Genomic DNA, 17,912 nt, shown 5'->3' on the forward strand with positions numbered 1-17,912 from the left:
TTGTTTTATTAAATTACCGAATTTACCGACATGGTCAAAATTACGTCGGTTATCGTGAAGAATTTCGGTAACGGTGACTTTTCGGTTTACCGCCCTGCTCTATTCAGTAACAGCATGCAAAACACAACCGCCACATTAGAACACGATTTTTTGTATCAAATGTAACTGCTTAGCGCAGCACAACATTTGGCCATTGTTAATCGTCTGTCATCTTGCCATTGTTTCTTTTGAATAGCGTGCATGCTGTATTTCCTGCGCTGTGTGTAGCGTCACAGCTGACGCTGCACATAAACTAGCAAAAGTGCACCCTTCTCCAGTTGCACTCACAAGCGAAGCAGGGTGCGATTAAAATGGACAGAGACCATAAACCAGGCCCCCCTTGGTGACAGAAAACTGTCATTGCATGTAATTGACTTTCCTATATATGATTTTAAAATTAAGAATTTTTCGGTAAAATATTGTCAATAAAAGTTGTAAAGCAATAAAACAAACAGCAAAAATGAATGAAATGAACAAAATAAAAATTATAACTGGTCAAAATTATTTTTCAAACAGATCATGTGACGATTGTAATTATATGAGCAAATCGTATCTGCATGTTCGATTAGTAATGTCTGCTCGTCACAGCACACGGAGATCAGAGATACACAGCGAGCTCGAGACAGCTGATAAACAGCCCGCCACTGGACAGTTAATATTGATGATGCCTCTCTTCTGTTCTTTAACTAAAGATCTGTCAGTCAAACCTTTCAGTAAGTTGTCTTATACAACAAACCCACAAAGAAACAAAACTAGCACCTTAGACGGTCATTTGCTTTGCTTAGCTAAAACCACCTGAGGAATGAAGAGGCAAGATGGATATAGCCTACGTAATTTTTTCAAACCTAACCTTTCAAAAGCGACAACAACTACAGAGCAAGAACCAAGGATTGAAAATGTGGACTATGAAAAGCCAGAAAGCACCGCCAAAATAGTGAGCGGAGTTTCAATTTGCCCCACTAAAGACGCTAATTGTACAACAAATTTTGCACCCTTATAATATTTTTCTCCCACTGCTGTTGTGGCGGTGAATAAGCCCTCTTTCACATTCAATTGGAATCTCAATGTTATCCACAGGTGCTAAGTAAACAAGTAACATCGTAAACATACATGTTCCACACGAATATGGCGTAAATTGATGCTTAACTACACGGCGAAGACATAAACAGGGATAGAGCGTCGTGCAGTTGTCGTGTACAGCTAACATGGCAGAATGTGTCTGAGAACTTTTCTACATGTCAGTCCATGATCAAACGTGAGTAAATATTCCTTTATTCAAAGAAAGCTTGTAGTGTTTACTTTGTAACCGCTGTATTTGCGGCCATTTATAACTCAAAGCTGCAATTTCTGATGAGGTGCAAAATCTGACAGTGCACCTGTTGACGGCGGGCGTAGCATATTCAATGGATGACAATCTTAGTGAAAAGTATACTGTAGCTGCCCTAAGCAGCCTGATTTAGAATTCCCCTCAAAAATGATGGGAAACAAAAAAACACTTAATTTATTATTATATTATTCTCAGAAGTTAATTTTATTGCTGAAACTGCATTTCTGGTCGTTCATCAACATTTGTGCCCCTCCTACCCCAAAAGTCAAACTCCGCCTATGACAGAGACCCACGATTTTTTTAAGCGGGCACGAGTTCGTTTGTTTGGTCCAAACTAGAGTTCGGATGCCGGTTTACATTTACAAAACGAAGCGGACTATCTCAGAAAAACGGACCAAACAGTGGTAATGTGAAAGCGCCCTAAAATGCATGATCACTGTAAGCTTCTCCCAGTCAAAATGGATTGGACGTCTAGCGCCGTCAATGGCACTGAAAGAGTTCAATTTGAAGTGAAAGTTTCTGAGGTGAGAGTTTGTTCATATAACAAATCCTGTCTCTCCTCTTCAATGGCAGCCAATTTGTATCATTGCTGTCTCCAGCAACTGTGGGAACCTTTGTTTCAACGTACATATTTAATATATGTATTATCATGCACGGAACGTGAGTCCCACAACATGCACGCAAACCTTTTTATCATGGTAGAATAAGAAGAAAGCATTGGATCACACGTCTCCTATATTTTTCACATTGTCATAAAATAGCTAACCTTGATTGAATGTCTCACTTCATTTCATGCAATCACTTTAACATACTGTACATATTATTATTTCTTATTTACACAAGTAAGTTTGTTCTCTTGGTCAGTAGCTAGCTGAACAGCTAGCTCCTTCTGAGAAAAAGGTAACATTAGAATGGATAAGCATTCCTATTACTGTGATCATTTGAAATATTGTAAATAACAAATCATGTCATGAAAATTTTAACATCGATCTATAAGATAATTTAATCAAGTATTTAATACACTATAAACTTTCCTTTCATTAATGAAAATGTAGCAGAAAAAGAGAACTGAAGGATTATTTTTCAAGGATTATAAAGCCAAAATGTCCTCCAATTCTGGAATGCCCCCTATACTAATATCCGCATTGAAAGAACTTGAAAGAAACTGCAAAATTCATATACAAAATATTCAGCACAAATACGGCGCCTGTAAAAGGTCTACACACCCCTGTTCAAATTAGAAAAGTTATTAAAAAGAGATTGCTTCTCCCAGGGTGTCAATGATTGTATAGTGTTCAAGTACTCGTATTTGGGCAACACTCGAAAAGGTCAGGGAACTTTTTCGAGTAAACAAGAGGCTTCCTCGCTTGACGCACAGTGTCAACAAACTGATGTCACTATGTAATGTTTTGTCATCAGCAGAACAAACAGTGCTGAGCCGTGAGATGCTGCTAAAGCGGCGCCGTTCAGCACCCTTATAGCCCACGGGGAAGAGGCAAAGACAAATAGTGGTGACAGGGCACATCAACGCCCAACAGCATATGATTACACACGCGTGAATAAGTTGTCACGTCATGGGATCATCTGGATGTTGCCGGAAACCTGAGTATTCAGAGTAAAAGACACCCACGAAGAACAATTGCTACGCAAAAATCAACATTCAACAAGTGTTCTAAAATATGTTCACCTCCAGGAGTTTGACATGCCTCTCGCGCTCCTCCACTGTGCTTGCGTTCCTTTCCTCCAGCTCCTCCACTTTCTCCTCCAGCTGCCGGGCAATGGACTGGGCCTGCTGCTGCTCCCCGTGACACCTCCGCAGATCCTCCTCCAAAGGAACTAGCTGAGCACAGAATAAACACACAGTTAGGGAAAGTAGAAGAAGCGATACAACTTTCTGTTGTTCATACGGCTAAAGCGTTCATCGACTTCTCATGGTAGCTACAAGGTCCCATTGGTGTAGTTCATAAGTGACTTGGACATTTGATCCCACGTTCTGATGAGTCAGCAAAATGATTTGCGAGGGCCGCACCTCATCCTGTAGCTTTTTGGCTGCGAGTCGGGATTTCTCCAGCTCAGCTCCTTTTTCCTGCAGCTGTCTGCGCAGCTCAGCCAACTCCCTCTGACTCCTCTCTTTGGCCTCGTCGACCTGGCTCTGAAGAACATCTGTAGACGCTTCGCAGTCCTCCATGATGCTATTCATCTGAGCAGACAGATTTACAAGGGGAGAGGTGAAACTCCCCCGACAAAGTTCAGTCAGGGCGGGGATCGTACCTTCCTCTGCAGTTGTTCCACCGTCCTATCCTGCAACCTCCTCTCATCCTCCAGCTCACTTTTGCACTTCCACAAGTCTTCCGTTTGTTTCCGCTCCTCCCTGAGTTTCTCTTTCATGTCCCTGTGCTCGTGATTGAGTTTGGTCAGTTTACTCTAAAATAAAAGAGAAGCATAACCTTCAAATCCATGAGAACATAACGTTCACAAAGCGCTTTTTTTTCTTTTACTTGCACTTCCTCCAGACGAGTCAGCAGCAAGCGGTTGGACTGACACATTTCCTCTTCATTTCTCCTCACGTCCTGCAAAGTTTCCTCTAACTGCTGCTTTTCCCTCTTTAGAACAAACAAACAGGAAAAGCAAGCGCTTCATTACATCATTTCACCCAGGGCGCATTTTCAACACTTAAACAAGTAAAAAACAATTAGATGGCAAACAAACTGGCTGTGATTTACAAGTCCTATTTTATTACTGCAATAGGGTCACCAAAAAGGACAGAGATTAAGCAAAATCTCAAAAGTGATGTGATTTTCCTGGTAGGAAGGAAAGAAAATTCTCTTTGGTTGCACAAACCTCTAGCTGCTTCACGCGTTGTTCCTGCAGTCTCTCCGAGGCTTTGGACTCCTGAACGGTGCAGCTCATCTGATCCACCTTACTACTCAGCTCCTGCACTTTTCCTTTAAATTGATCTCTTTGCCGGCTTAGGTCATGCACCTTCTCCTTGGCAGCGGCGCCCTCCTCCAATGCGTCGACCTTCTCGCGGCCAAGCACATCGTTGGTCTAAGTTAGCATAAGAAGTGCAGATTTTTGAAAATTAACGATGATAGAATGACTTGGACTGGGAGAATGGGGTTGGTTGTCACACTTGCATAACTCGACTTCTAGAAGGTGTTTTTGCGCAATATTAGCATTGAAATGACCAGAATTGTTTCAGTTGAAAAAAACATATATCGACATTTTCTTTACTATAACATCATTTTGAGATAAAAGAAAAGGTCAATTTCAAATTTTGAGGTCTTCACTCTTTTTTTAATGGGCTTCCTGACTATAGGATTCGCGTTAAGAAACTGTTACTATTGAAACATGACGACAAAGCTTCAGTTTTGATTCCCATTCTCTCGCTCTCCAGTTGCTTGTTAGCTATTAGTTTAGCTTTTAGCTAAAAACGCGAATTGGGGTTGGTTGTCAGTCACAATGTCAGTGGAATGGTTGTCACACCAGCAACAGTTAAAAGGATTTTTATTATCATTGCACAGAGCACAGTGCAGCAGTTTCCCAAAAGGCCTTTGTTGTGTACATCCTGTAAATAGAATAAAAAACGGGAACATAAAAAGAATTGATGGCAGCAAAACCCAACAGTGTGCAGTGGCTGGGGGCCCACCAACTTTGCATATTTGGAGAGTGCGGACCCTATGGTAAATAGGTTCATGTGTGTCATTACCAAGCCCGTCGAGAGTGGGAGACGACCGGGTATGTTGTCCCGGGCGTCAGGACCATAGATGCCTCTGAATGACCCTTAATTTATTGAAATCATTGTTTAATTAAATATTATGTTTTACTCGATATATACTTAAAAACTTTAACAAATGGAATATTTCAAATATATTTAATATATTTTTTCCTTTTTTTGCACAAACCCCCCTCAGTCTTAGCAGAGAATGGTTTGACCCAGCTCTGGCGCACTCATGGCTACACTACGTACGTGCCCTGAAGCGGGAAATTTAAATCTTTCCTGGTTATAAACTCTAAACATGGCGAGTCGTCATAAATCAGGTGCACAGAAAAGAAAAGAAAAAGATGAAGATCATAGAGGTGAAGGAGAAAAATGATGACGTTTTTAAAAGGGGGACAAGAAGCCAGAGAATTAGGGCTAGAGTTGGCTGTGGACGGTGATGTCGGTAAGTGAACAACAGCCGCTAACACTGAACGTTTAGATTCGTGATCACCATGACCAAAGCCCGATTCGAGCCTGTCACCGGCCGCTTGTAGCGTATTGAGCTGCGGTATGACAAGACATGCTGCTCGCGTTGAGCCGAGGAGAGAGAAGGTGATAGGTTAGGGTTTACTGTATATATGTTAGTCTTTGGGGAGCTTGTGCGCGAGGCTGAACAGACTCAGGTCTGGCGGCTGGATTTATCTTGTGTTTACAACCCACTTTGTATTATAGCAAACGCTAATACGAATCCATCACCGAAACAGCACAAATGAGCAGCAGCTACGTATTTTCTTGTCTTTGCCAGTGACAGTGGCTGGAAGAAAGCGAGCTTTCAGTAAAATGAAAACAATAAAAAAACTCCCAACGCTCCACCATATCACAGGGCAGGCTTAACAACCTAGCCATGCTCTCCATTGAGCGTGAGCTTGCTCAAAAAGTGGATTTCACTGATGTTATAAATGACTTTGCTGTCAAAAAATCTAGGCGCATCACTGTTTGAGGGCTTGATAACCCCAGGGATGTGGAGGGGGCAGGCACAGGATGTTTAGTTATACTGTTTTGTTGCTTAGCAAGCAGGCATAACAGTTAGTTTTTATTAATAATGTATTTGTTTTTCTCTGTGTAGTTGCTATTTGCAATAGCACCAGCAGTATTTATTAAGGATTTAGTGTAGGATTTCGAGCTGTGGAACAAATTAATGAAATTATAATGTGCTCTTATGGGAAAATCCTGCTCGACATACGACCATTTCAATTTACAAACAAGGTCCTGGAATGAATTAACTTCATATGTAGAGGTACCACTGTATTTATTCAGATTTAACAGCATTGGAAAGAGATACATATTCGGCATGTTTTTTCACTTTTTTTTCTCCAAAGTATAATTTTAAAAAAAACAACAACTTCTATATGTATATTTTTATAAATGATTCTTAATCACGCTAATGTATTAATTATGATATAAATGAGAAGTATATAAAAGAAAACAATGATTTTTATTTGTATACATGCATTTATCTTAAAATTTTTTTAAATAAAATACAGGATTTTTTAAAAATTATAATTTTTTAAAAATCTGCAATGAACTGAGGAAACAAAGTTTGAAGCACGAAGTTGCGAGGGATCCCTGTAACTATCGGACAAGATGGTGATGTTCATTTCTAGACTCTAGAGTTTAATTTTGTGTTGAATACAATGATCGGTTTTCGCGGTTAATGGGGACCAAAATCCACTGCGATAAGTGAAAAAGCGCGAAGTAGCGCACCCTGACCCCCCACCCCCCCAAAAATCTTTTGGGGTATGTTCAATGCAGATTTAGTATTGGAAAGAAATACATTTAACATGTTTTTTCACTTTTTTCCTCCAAGGAATAACTGAAAAAAAAAAAGATGTATTTATACAGTATATACTTATATATATATATATATATATATATATACTTTTTTTTTTTTAAATAAATGGTTTTTAAACACTTCACACATAATAATTATGATAAGTTTTAAACATGTTACTGACCCACCGAATTATTTTTAAAACAAGAATAAAGTAGTAGAAAAATGCTTGACGTTATTAAATGCTTCATTGAGTGGGTGCACTCGCACACTTAAGCTGCTCACTTACACACAATGAGTTGCCACAGCAACTGTTTAACAAGTTAAACAATGATTGACGCATGCGGCGCTTTGAGGCTTTGGCTTACAAGCATCTATGCCAAGATCAAACCCAAACATCTGTCAACATGGTTAACTTTAATAAGCAACTCCAGTGCAGTGCCTGATGAAGAAAGAGCAGGGATAGGGAAGGAGGGAGCGAGAGTGAGAACACAAGATCTGCTCGGGACAACTCATCTGTATTTTTTGTTTTTATATTGAAAAAAAATCCGCGATGGACTGAGGGCGCAAAGTTTGAAGCGCTAAGTAGCGAGGGATCACTGTATCTCTAAATGAGTTCTTGAGAGCGATGAGTTTACTAACCTGAAAAATGGATGTGCTGTTTTTTTGAAGAAATATTGTAAACCTGTTTTTTTTTTGTTTTGTTAGTTATTAATGTTGTTAATTATATTTGTTTAAAATTCTCCCTACCTCTTTGGTCTTCTCCAGATCCCTAAGGAGATGTTCAAGCTCTAGCTCATATTCTTGCTTGAGAGCTGCAATGTATTTATCGTGGGTCTCCACTTCATCTTTGATTGCCGCCTTCAAGTCACTGAGCTCCTTCCCCTGCTCTTGCAGAAGCTCCTCATGCTCCTCCTTCACCAACAACATCTCCTGAAAATCTGCACGCAGCTGGGCCATTTCCTGACACATGAAACAAGGTCACTTAAAACGAGCAGCATCTTTTTGGAGATGTAGGCTTTACCTTCAAAAGGACTTCTTTCTCCGCATTGATCAACTCTGCCTTCTTGGACTGGTCCAGTTCGTCGTGCATCTCAGAAAGCTGCTGCTGAAGATCCTTCATCTGCGCTTTAGAACGTTCCCTGTCTGAGATCATCTGAGTCAACCTGGGAAATTTCCAATGGAGACAGAACAGTACGAATATTAATATGTACGTAGTTAGTTTACCTAATATGAAAAGAATGACATATGCTCACTCTTCTCTAGCAGACTTGAGCTGTGCCTCAAGTTCCATCAGTTTGTTCCTAAGTTTGGAGAGCTCAGCCTGACTCTTGGTCACCTCTTCCTGGAGCTTCTTCTTCTCGGTCCGGGCTTTCTCGCAGGCTTTGGCGAGTGTCTTTTCATTCTGGGGGACAAAGAGATCTGTTTCATAAGGAAGGTTTGAGTGATTTGGTCGTATCAAATAGGAGCAAGACTACACAAAACCTTCATCTCAGTATCCAGTTGTTGCTTCAAGTCACACACTTGTGACTCCAATGCTTCCCTTTTCTCCAGCAGGTGTTTCACCTCTACCGTCCGATCCTATACAGAAGGGAACATATCATTCAAACATCAGAGCAAGATTAGTCAATCGTGAAAATTCTCTCTTCCCCTCACGTTCACCTCCTCCTCCACATTCTCAGCCGTTTTCCACTTGAGTCTGTTGATCCTTTCAAGCAGCAGCTCGACTTTCCTTTTGGTGACTGATAGTTCATCAGTTGTCCTGAAAAGCATGACAAGGCGTGGTTAACCCTTTAATCTTTTTGATTTGACTGCGCAGGGATGAAAATGTTGGCCAGACTTCTGTCCGAGCGCATATCTCAAAATAAGCGATAGATCCTAAAGAAATTCCAAGTGAAGGAGTCATTTTATCAGAAGGAAAAACACCCTCTGCATTCCTGACTCACTGACTGTGTTTGTGTGAGCAGCTGTGCCAGAAAACATGTTATCACATTCAATTACACAGTGGTACGGTAAACTAGGGAATTCTTACCTTGTTCTCTCGCTATAGCTTAGTTTCCTGATAGTACCCTCCTACACAAGGGCGTAAGTTTGCATAGGGACAGTAGGGACATGACACTACTAACTTTTCAGGATGCTCTAAGGCTAGGTTCATACGACAGGTCTTAATGCACAAATCCGATTTTTTTTCCATATCTGTTTTTTTGGCGTGCCTGTTCAGACTGCCTTTGTCCATTGAGACCGTTCAAGTATCACGCATGCGCACTAATTTGCAGTCCGAGACGCGCTCAGCAAAGAGACCCGCATGCACAGAAGCATCAAAACAAATGACTACACATGCTAGCTGTATGTGATTCCAGAGTTGATTTCCAAAAGAGGACACAAATGACATTAATAATCCCCATTAAGTCTTATATTTAAAGTTTATATGGACTGATAGAACGCTTACACGCACACAAGAGCCTTGACGTGAGTGCGTGAAATGACGTGGGTGCGTCAGTTTGCCCCGACTCGGCCATGAAATATTGCTAATTCGGCGCACAGAATGAAAATCTAAAATTGTAAGACTTCTTTTCTTCATTTTATTTTTTTATGACTGTGGTCAAGCCCGCTTCATGCTTAAAAGCAGAGTTCAAGCTAGGCGCTAATGCCTACATGGCTGACGTCCTCCGTGCCTTTTGCTCTTTGCTGACGTAATTACTGCACGAATTCCGATTTGGGAGTCTTGACAGTTCAGACTGCCAGTCACGTTCTGAAAAAAATGTGGCCCAGATCGGATTTGAACCACATACGAAAGTGACTCAGATCGAATTTGAAATGGTCCACTTCTATGCGACTTGTCCCGTTCAGACCGTCACGTTAATGCCTGACTCGAGTCGGAAAAACTCGAAAAAATCTGATTCGTGCATTAAGACCTGTAGTATAAACCTAGCCTAATTGTCCCCACCAACCTTTAAGTAACCTTATTTGCTTTTTGTAATGAATTCAGTTTTATAGGTAATTTAGATTGTCTTCCCAAGTTCCCATGCGTTGTAAGGATAGAATTGACCCTACCATTCTTAAGCAAATTACTTTCATTATGTTGATTTACATTGACCCCTTTTCACTTGCTGAATGCGCCAGTCCATTTTTTCCCCTCAAACGCACGTTTAATTTGCTGATGACTTCACCCCCCCCCCACCACACACACACACGCAATCACAGCCCCGACACAAATAGAACATGCCGCCTCCTCCGCTCCCTTCGAGGACGAGAAATATAATTTTTTTCCCCACCAGCAGCAGCCACTGTAAATAATGTAAAAAGACGTCGATGTTGTGGAGGTGGGGAACACACCACTAATTTTGCTACTGAAAGTCCCACCTGCATCAGAGTTAGCATAACATTAATTTGAGTGAATTTTCCGAGTAGGAAGCTGCTTTAACAGAAACATCCTTCTGTATGTGTTTCTTACTGTTAATGTTTAATTAAATTGTGAGAAATGTAGTGAAACGAGGTTTACCCCCTTCTCCACAAGTTTCATTTTTATTTTATTTATGTGGTTTTAAAGCAGCCCAAAGGAGCTTTCAATTTTTGTTGAGTTTGTCTGTGCTTGTGGGCAAAAGCAATAGTGTTTTACCTGGAGGAAGGCTCAATTTTATACTTATTTTTGTTATTCCCTGACTAAGATGTTTTTTCAGTTATATTTAATTTCATTATTTAGACAGAGAATGTTGAGTAGTCTTAAGACAAATGTTTACTTTTTGCAATCCTGGATAGTTAAGAGATTATTAACAAGTTTGTATTGATTGTGGATGTTAATATAATTTGAGTTATGTTCAAATATTGCAATATAAATTTGCTAATAAAATCCAGACATTTATTTCGGGTGCATTCAAACTAGTTCTTTAGTAGTTTTTGAGAGCAAAGGTTTGAATCGAACGGTGTATCACCTGAACCAGTACACATGAAAGTTAGTATAAGTCAATACAGAAGTATTTTGAATTGATCATTTAGCCTATCAATTAATTAGGTTCATATTTGTGAGTATTGTAGCCCTGAACCCCGTTCACCCAATCTGTTTGCTCTTCAACCCGACGCTATCCTCTTCCTTCTCCCTCGCACACTGTGGGACAGTGGTGAAGAAAAAAGTCTCACGCAGCTCTTTATGTGCTCGATCTTTAATCCAACAAACTACTCCACCGAGCGACATCCAAAATACAAACAAAAAAGAGCAACTAAGATCGATAGAAAAAGAGGTAGAGATGAAGAGAATGGTCAAAAAATTATCTGGGCTCTAATCCTAACTATGCTTTCTCCTTCCTGCCCCACTCCAACTGTTCGCCCAAAACAGCTTTGCTTAGCGTCACATAGCACGACATGACGTCACAAGCCCGTCCTACCGAACCAAACAACAACTTGTTTTTACAACCAAATAAATTATGTACAATCAACATAAATTATTATCCAAACATTATTTTAGGCACTTACACCATCCAACAAATTGGATTGCCTACAGCAAGGTTCACTAAATCCCGACCTCGGTGCCACTTTTCCTGTCGTGTTTTCCATGTCTCCCTCCTCCAACACACCTGAATCAAAATAATTAGGGCCATTATCAGGCTTCGGGAGAGGTTGCTGATGACATAATCATTTGATTCAGGTGTGTTAGGGGAGAGAGACGTGGAAAACACGACAGGAGAAGTGGCACCGAGGTCCGGATTTAGTGAACCCTGGCCTACGGCAACTTCCCCACCGTGTCCTCACCTGTATGTGCCGGCCATCCATAATAAGTACGTAACCCATCATTTCTTTTGCTGTAGCTGTTCCATTTCTTTTACATTGAAATTAAGCACATGGCTGTTCAGACATTGATCCTTCTAGTTCTTTCTATAGTCACTCACCCTTCCTTGAGGTATGTGAAGAGCATTTGTTTTGCTGCATCTTCCTTTGGGTTGACCGACACCTGCTGTCCTTTCAGAAGATCAGGAGTGACCTGGTTAGAGAGCATTTTTAACTCATTCGCGGCCATTGACCGCGATAGACGTCCGATCCATTTGGACTATCGCTGCCAGCCTCTCCATGTTCAAATAGATTGGATGTCTATCACCGTCAATGGCAATGAAACAAGAGAACTGTGTCTTTGAGGACACAGCTTTACCTGAGCATCTCGTTCATCAGTTGCAACCGCGCAGGTGCTGTGCGACGATTCTTTAGTTCTGTGAACTGCTTTTGTCGCTACGTCAATCCCTTGATGTGCTTTAAGCGTTTTGTTCTCTTGTCTATTGTTGATCTCCCCACCCAGCAGTCGAGCCCGGGCTGACCCTGGAGGATACATCCCGCCGACGCCCCCCCTCAGAGATGGCGTCCCACTGGAGGAGGAGGAAGACGAGTCGGAAGCTCGGCCGCTGTCCACGCTCCTTGACCTCCGTGTTTCCTCTGGATCCAGCCGATTCCTGGGGCCGCCCCTTCCCCTGCGCTGGCTGCTGTTGAACTGGTTAATTAGTTTGCCCACAGACATGGAGGGTTCTGAGTCAACTGAGTTTAGGGACCTTGTGGGAAGTGGGCACTCTGAAGGAGTGGTGTTCTGGTCGTCGGACGGTCCTTCTGCTGGAAGCGGAATTCTGGCTTTTGCCCGCTCAGCGCTTTTTCCAGGAAGGGTTCGCGAAGGTTCGAGATACTTCAGGTTGTTGCTTCTTGGGTCGTACGGTTTTAGGATCTCTGGATGTTTCTGGTAATGAAACTCTAAAGAGGAGCTGGTCTCATCCACGGATCTCCTCACCATGCCCGGCTTGTATCCGGACTGGTGAGTGATCACTGACACGTCTTTGTGGCTTTCTTCACCAGAAGTGTTCAAAACTACAAAAGGCTGGCCTTTAATTCCTTGAACCTGCACGCGGACTCCAAACAAGCTATCATAGCCGCTTCTGTGGTTTTGTGGGTCTACATAACTCTTCTGCATCTTCATTTCTGGGGAGGCTCCTAGTCCGGCCATTGTGGCTCCTGCTGTATTATCAGATGTTCTAAGGGTGGGAGGAACAGAGGACATGATTGAAAGTACACGAAGCCAAATAACTATTGATACGTTGTGTGTTTATTTTTAATATTATTCTAAATTGCGGCACAATATAGTACGCACTTTCAGGTAGAAACATGTCAAATGAATTTGAAAACAATTTTGGAATTATATTCAACATGGTTCTTTGAACAAATTCACAAATCTTTGGTCAATTACACCCTGAGTCTGGTAACCCTGATGAATGCTGATCCAGCGTGAGAAGGCGTACACAGATGTTTACACAACATTGGAGCACGGTGACATAGGGCTACCCAAAGATCGCAGCTGCGTTCACCACCCAACGTGAGGACACGATACATGGACAAGAGGTTGATTTTGCTGCGCAATGCAAACAACTCATTCAGTGTGTTAATGACACTGTCGTATTGTACCGGCAACGCTGAGCCAACCGCATGACGACAACTGGCTGAGGTCCGCGAGGTGGCGTCATCCGAAGGAGCAATATTTGTCAATAGAGACGTCAACACTTAGAAGCATTGTCATCATTGCCATACTGTAATTTAGATTAACTGACAAATGTGTTTTGCATGTCGGACAGATGGTTTTTAATGTCTTTTTCATGTTTGGTATGATGGTGTGTATTCTAAATTAGTATTAACCATATGTCTCATATACAGTATCTCATAGATATGACTGCGGCATCAAAAAAATAAATACATCTCTGACTGTGTTATCTTTGATAAATGATGTCATAAAATCATATAATATACACAAAACATTGTATGTCTGGAATCTACAACCACATTAATTAAGATGCAGTACGGTAAAATGAAATACCCCTCTGATAGCCTAACAGCATTGTAAATACTAAGGCTTCAACAACTAATCGATTAAAATCGATTAATATATTAGTTGCCACTCATTTGATAATCAATTTTTGCCGGCAGCTATGAGCAGTCACGTTTGGGTCCTTTTTTTGTGTGTAATCTGATAAGAGCAAGAGAGAGAGAGTTCACTGCTACACTCAGGTTAAGTTGCCGAATCAATACAGTAACATTACGAAATGTGGAGAGTTAGATTGTCTTTTGCACTGTTAGATCTGATGTATTTTTTGTTTATGAGATGTTTGTACTTAGCACGGACCGCTAAGCTAGTTAGCGATTATGCTAATCAGTGTATTGTAAACTCCAATGCAGATTCTTGACTCTTAACAAGGTGATGATGCTGGAACTTTGGTTTGGTGCTGTTCCAGTGAGGTTTACAAAGATGACTGCCTGAAGAAAACATCAAAATTCCCTCAGTCCTTGATGGTATGGGGCTACATGTCAGGCAAAGGCACTGGGGAGATGGCTGTGGTTAAATCTTCGATAAAAGCACAAGTTTACATTGAAATTTTAGACATATTTTCAATTGTAGGGATAAGAAAGCTGTTTGTCATTTTCCAAGATGACAATGCATCATGCCAAAGAGCTAAAACTGTTAAAGCATTCCATGGAGAAAGACTCATCCAGTCAATGTCATGGCGTGCAAATAGCCCAGATCTCAACCCCATTGAAAACCTGTGGTGGAAATGGAAAAAAATGGTCTACAGCAAGGCTCCGACCTGCAAGGATGATCTGGCAACTGTCATCAAAGAGAGTTGGCACCAAATTGATGAAGAATACTCATGAAGTCCATGCCTCAGAGACTGCAAGCTGCCATAAAAGCCAGAAGTGGTGCTACTAAATACTAGAGATGTGTTTTGTTATTTCTTTGTTTGTTTCTCATGATTCCATATTTTTTTCCTCAGAATGGAGTGATTCCATATATATTTCCCTGCACTTGCTCTGTAAAAGTAACATTTACTGACCACCACAATGTTTTCTATTCATTTCTTTTAGTGTTTCTGAATGCTAAAGAGTTGCACTTTTGAACTAATTCATTATTTTGTCAAGCTTTTTATCGAAATTTTTTTAATCAGAGTTTATTCTACATGATAAAATGTCTGAGTGCTTGTCAGAGACTGGTGATTCCATACTTTTTGCTAGGGGTCGCATATGCAATAATGATTGATAATAAAAACGCATGCTGTATATACCAGGGTTCACTAAATCCGGACCTCGGTGCCACTTTTCCTGTCGTGTTTTCCACGTCTCTCTCCCCGAACACACCTGAATCAAATGATTATGTCATCAGTAACCTCTCCAGAAGCCTGATAATGATCCTGATTATTTTGATTCAGGTGTGTTCGAGGAGGGAGACATGGAAAACACGACAGGAAAAGTGGCACCGAGGTCCGGATTTAGTGAACCCTGGTATATACTGTATATTCAGACCTGGTTTACACATACAGTATGTGGTCATCACATTTCGGGAAATATGTGAACGCCAGGTCTTTTATTGGGTTATTTTCTGTTGAAGTAAATTGTCGTATAAATGGTTTAATTTTTTTTTTTTTTAACTATAAAAAGGTCAAACTGATGGCTTCCTTTACATCTTTTAAAAACGTTTTGGCATGTTTAGAAAATTCTCCTACAGTTTTCCTCCAAGCGTACTTTATATAGCAAGTGCATGGAATCCCCATGAAAAATAAAGTTGAAAAATGTTGTTCTTGAAGCAAGACTAAGTCATTATCATTCAAATTGACCATAACGTTATCGCACATTAGCAACTACTTCCAATATATAGGGCTATGTACAGGGAAAAGCAGGATCGCTGCCCGGATAGGACAACTTCAGAACGGAGAGAGAGGCTGTCCGTCACCGAAAGCAAGCAGGGTTGAACGGATGGGTGAGAAGAAAAATACGTATTTTTACGAGGTTCTTTAAACTCACCACAAACACGCCGGAAAACGCATACGAGTGGTAACTTGTTGTTCTTACTTTCTTTACACGGTAAAAGAGGGGAGAAAATGAAACGTACCCACTGTGAGAGTAGGAGTCCAGTGAGCTGAGTCCTGCCGAGACGACGACCTGCCTCTGCCCAACGAGGCGTTCACTGACGCCTCGGTGTCCGACAACCGAGCGTCACGTGACGAACCAGAGCCACATGAAATTCTTGCTGAAATTTTTTGAAATCACATATAGCTTATAGGAAGCGGAAAAAATGCTGGCGAATAGAAATCGTAAAGTTGCATTTTTTTTGAGTCATCAAACGCCAAAAAATAAATAGGCAGAAAAAAAAATTTCAGCCAAAAATTAGGCTTTATTTATTGATGAAAAAACATTCGAGAGAAAAAAAAGTCGGTCGCCAAAGCAAAAATAAATTTAAAGGGTAAATTATTTATTGAAGAAAAAAGTAAGTTGTAAACAAAAAACATAACTTTTGTCAGGGTGAGAAGTTGCAATTTCAAGAGAATATAGTAGAAGCAATAGTCACATTCCTGCAAGGTAGTCAACAGTTCAGATAAAGAAGTCATATGTTAAAAATTGAATTTAAAAAATACTACTTTATCCTTCAATTGAGCCTTTTAATCATTTAAAGCTATCATTCTCTACCAAATAACCAACTAAATTACCCAAGGGGAAAAATAATTTCTAGTGTTGTTCGCTTTATTAGGACTTTTATTGCCAGCGTCTTCATTCCTGTCAAATTGTACCTTTGTATTGAAAACAAAAGAACTTTAATCATGCAGGAATTTGAAATTTTGCTATGTTAAATTCATTTTCATTTAACTTTTCGAATGGCTGAGACCTAGGAGTATTTTTGTTTGTTTGGTTGTTTTGTTGGCTTCTGATATTCTCGCATCGGTGTTTTCTCTATTTTGTTTTTCTCTATCGAGAATTTATAAAGACAGTTGAGGAAAAACTGTCTAGATGTCAAGTGTACATTAATTGTGCTTTAAAGCATAAGCGGATTTAAGGGGGGGCAGCCCCCCCGGTGGCCGAAAAGTGTCATTGCATGTAATTGAGTATCCTATATATATAAAAGTTGTAAAGCAATAAAACTGGACCAAAAATGAATGAAATGAAAAAAAAAAAACATTTTTATAATGGGTCGAAATTATTTTTCGAGCACCTTAGACCGTCATTTGCTTAGCATATAATTTAAAAAATATATATTTTAATAAAAATATATATTTTTTTATTTTATACTTTGATTGAAGCAACTTCTTGGTTGATTTGAATGATTTAGACACAAATGCCCTAATCATAATATGGCCCAAACACAAAAAGGATTGCTTCAATCAAAGAAAACTTTTTCAAAGAAAAATTAGGTGTTCTAATGCAAAATTTTCAATCTCAAATATTTTTTCGCATTCAAAAACTTTTCTTTTTTTTTTGATTGAAGTGATTTTTCATTTTGAAAATCTATATTTTTTAAGCAACTTATTTTTTGATTGAATAATAGAGAAAAATGTCCTAGCCAAAATGTGCCCAAACACATATAAACATTACTTCAATCAAAAAGTTGCTTCAATAAAAAAAGTAATAATAATAATAAATAATCAAAGAAAATTGGCTTCCACATGCATTTTTTTTTTGTAGTTTATTGAGTTTCAAATTTATTTTTGCATTCAAACACATTTTTTTTTAATTCAAGCGACTTTTTTTTTTGGTTTAAAATATATATTTTGATAGAAGCAACTTTTTTCTTTTTTTTTTTTTTTTTTTTTAATTGAAGCAACTTTTTTGATTGAGTAATAAAGACACAAATCTACCTCCATCTGGTTCCGCTCAGGGGATACAATTTTTGACTGGGGTAACTACATTGGCATGACACCGGAGTGCAAACCAAATTCAATGGATGACGATCTTGGCGAAAAGTATTGCCTAAGCAGCCTGATTTGGAATTCCCCTCAAGAATGAGGGGAAACAAAAAACTCCCATTGTCAGCTTATTATTATAAATATTCTTGTAAATTAATTTTATTGCTGACACTGCGTTTTGGGGTCATCAACAATTTATGCCCCCGCTGCCCCAAAAGTCAAAGTCCTATGCTTTAAAGTAAGGAATTGTCTTCATAAACCCCAAATAAGAGCTGCATTTTCAAACAAAATTTTCCAAATAGAGTTTTGGTGTGAGTGAATTTCAAG

The 17,912-nt window shown here is 39.9% G+C and overlaps 1 protein-coding gene across 5 annotated transcripts in view; it reads right to left on the bottom strand.

Annotated features, from left to right (window-relative positions):
• The window catches only part of LOC130916322 (cingulin-like protein 1), a 32,649-nt gene extending 15,507 nt beyond the window's left edge, over positions 1-17,142 (bottom strand). The window contains exons 1-13 of one of the 5 annotated variants that reach the window (XM_057836958.1): positions 15,804-17,142; positions 12,041-12,902; positions 11,784-11,875; positions 8,557-8,662; positions 8,386-8,481; positions 8,157-8,305; positions 7,925-8,066; positions 7,651-7,863; positions 4,208-4,414; positions 3,865-3,969; positions 3,638-3,790; positions 3,396-3,566; positions 3,054-3,206 (exon numbers count right to left, since the gene is read on the bottom strand). In XM_057836958.1, coding sequence (XP_057692941.1) covers positions 3,054-3,206; positions 3,396-3,566; positions 3,638-3,790; positions 3,865-3,969; positions 4,208-4,414; positions 7,651-7,863; positions 7,925-8,066; positions 8,157-8,305; positions 8,386-8,481; positions 8,557-8,662; positions 11,784-11,875; positions 12,041-12,874 — 2,421 coding nt within the window. In that variant the 5' untranslated portion in view covers positions 12,875-12,902; positions 15,804-17,142. Of the gene's footprint in view, positions 1-3,053; positions 3,207-3,395; positions 3,567-3,637; positions 3,791-3,864; positions 3,970-4,207; positions 4,415-7,650; positions 7,864-7,924; positions 8,067-8,156; positions 8,306-8,385; positions 8,482-8,556; positions 8,663-11,783; positions 11,876-12,040; positions 12,903-15,711; positions 15,774-15,799 lie in introns of those variants that run through there. The other 4 variants (XM_057836961.1, XM_057836960.1, XM_057836957.1 and 1 more) reach the window with 4 other exon arrangements.
• Between the last annotated feature and the right edge of the window lie 770 nt (positions 17,143-17,912).

Source organism: Corythoichthys intestinalis, chromosome 5 (genome assembly GCF_030265065.1).
Source record: "Corythoichthys intestinalis isolate RoL2023-P3 chromosome 5, ASM3026506v1, whole genome shotgun sequence".
In the NCBI taxonomy this organism is placed as follows: Eukaryota; Metazoa; Chordata; class Actinopteri; order Syngnathiformes; family Syngnathidae; genus Corythoichthys; species Corythoichthys intestinalis.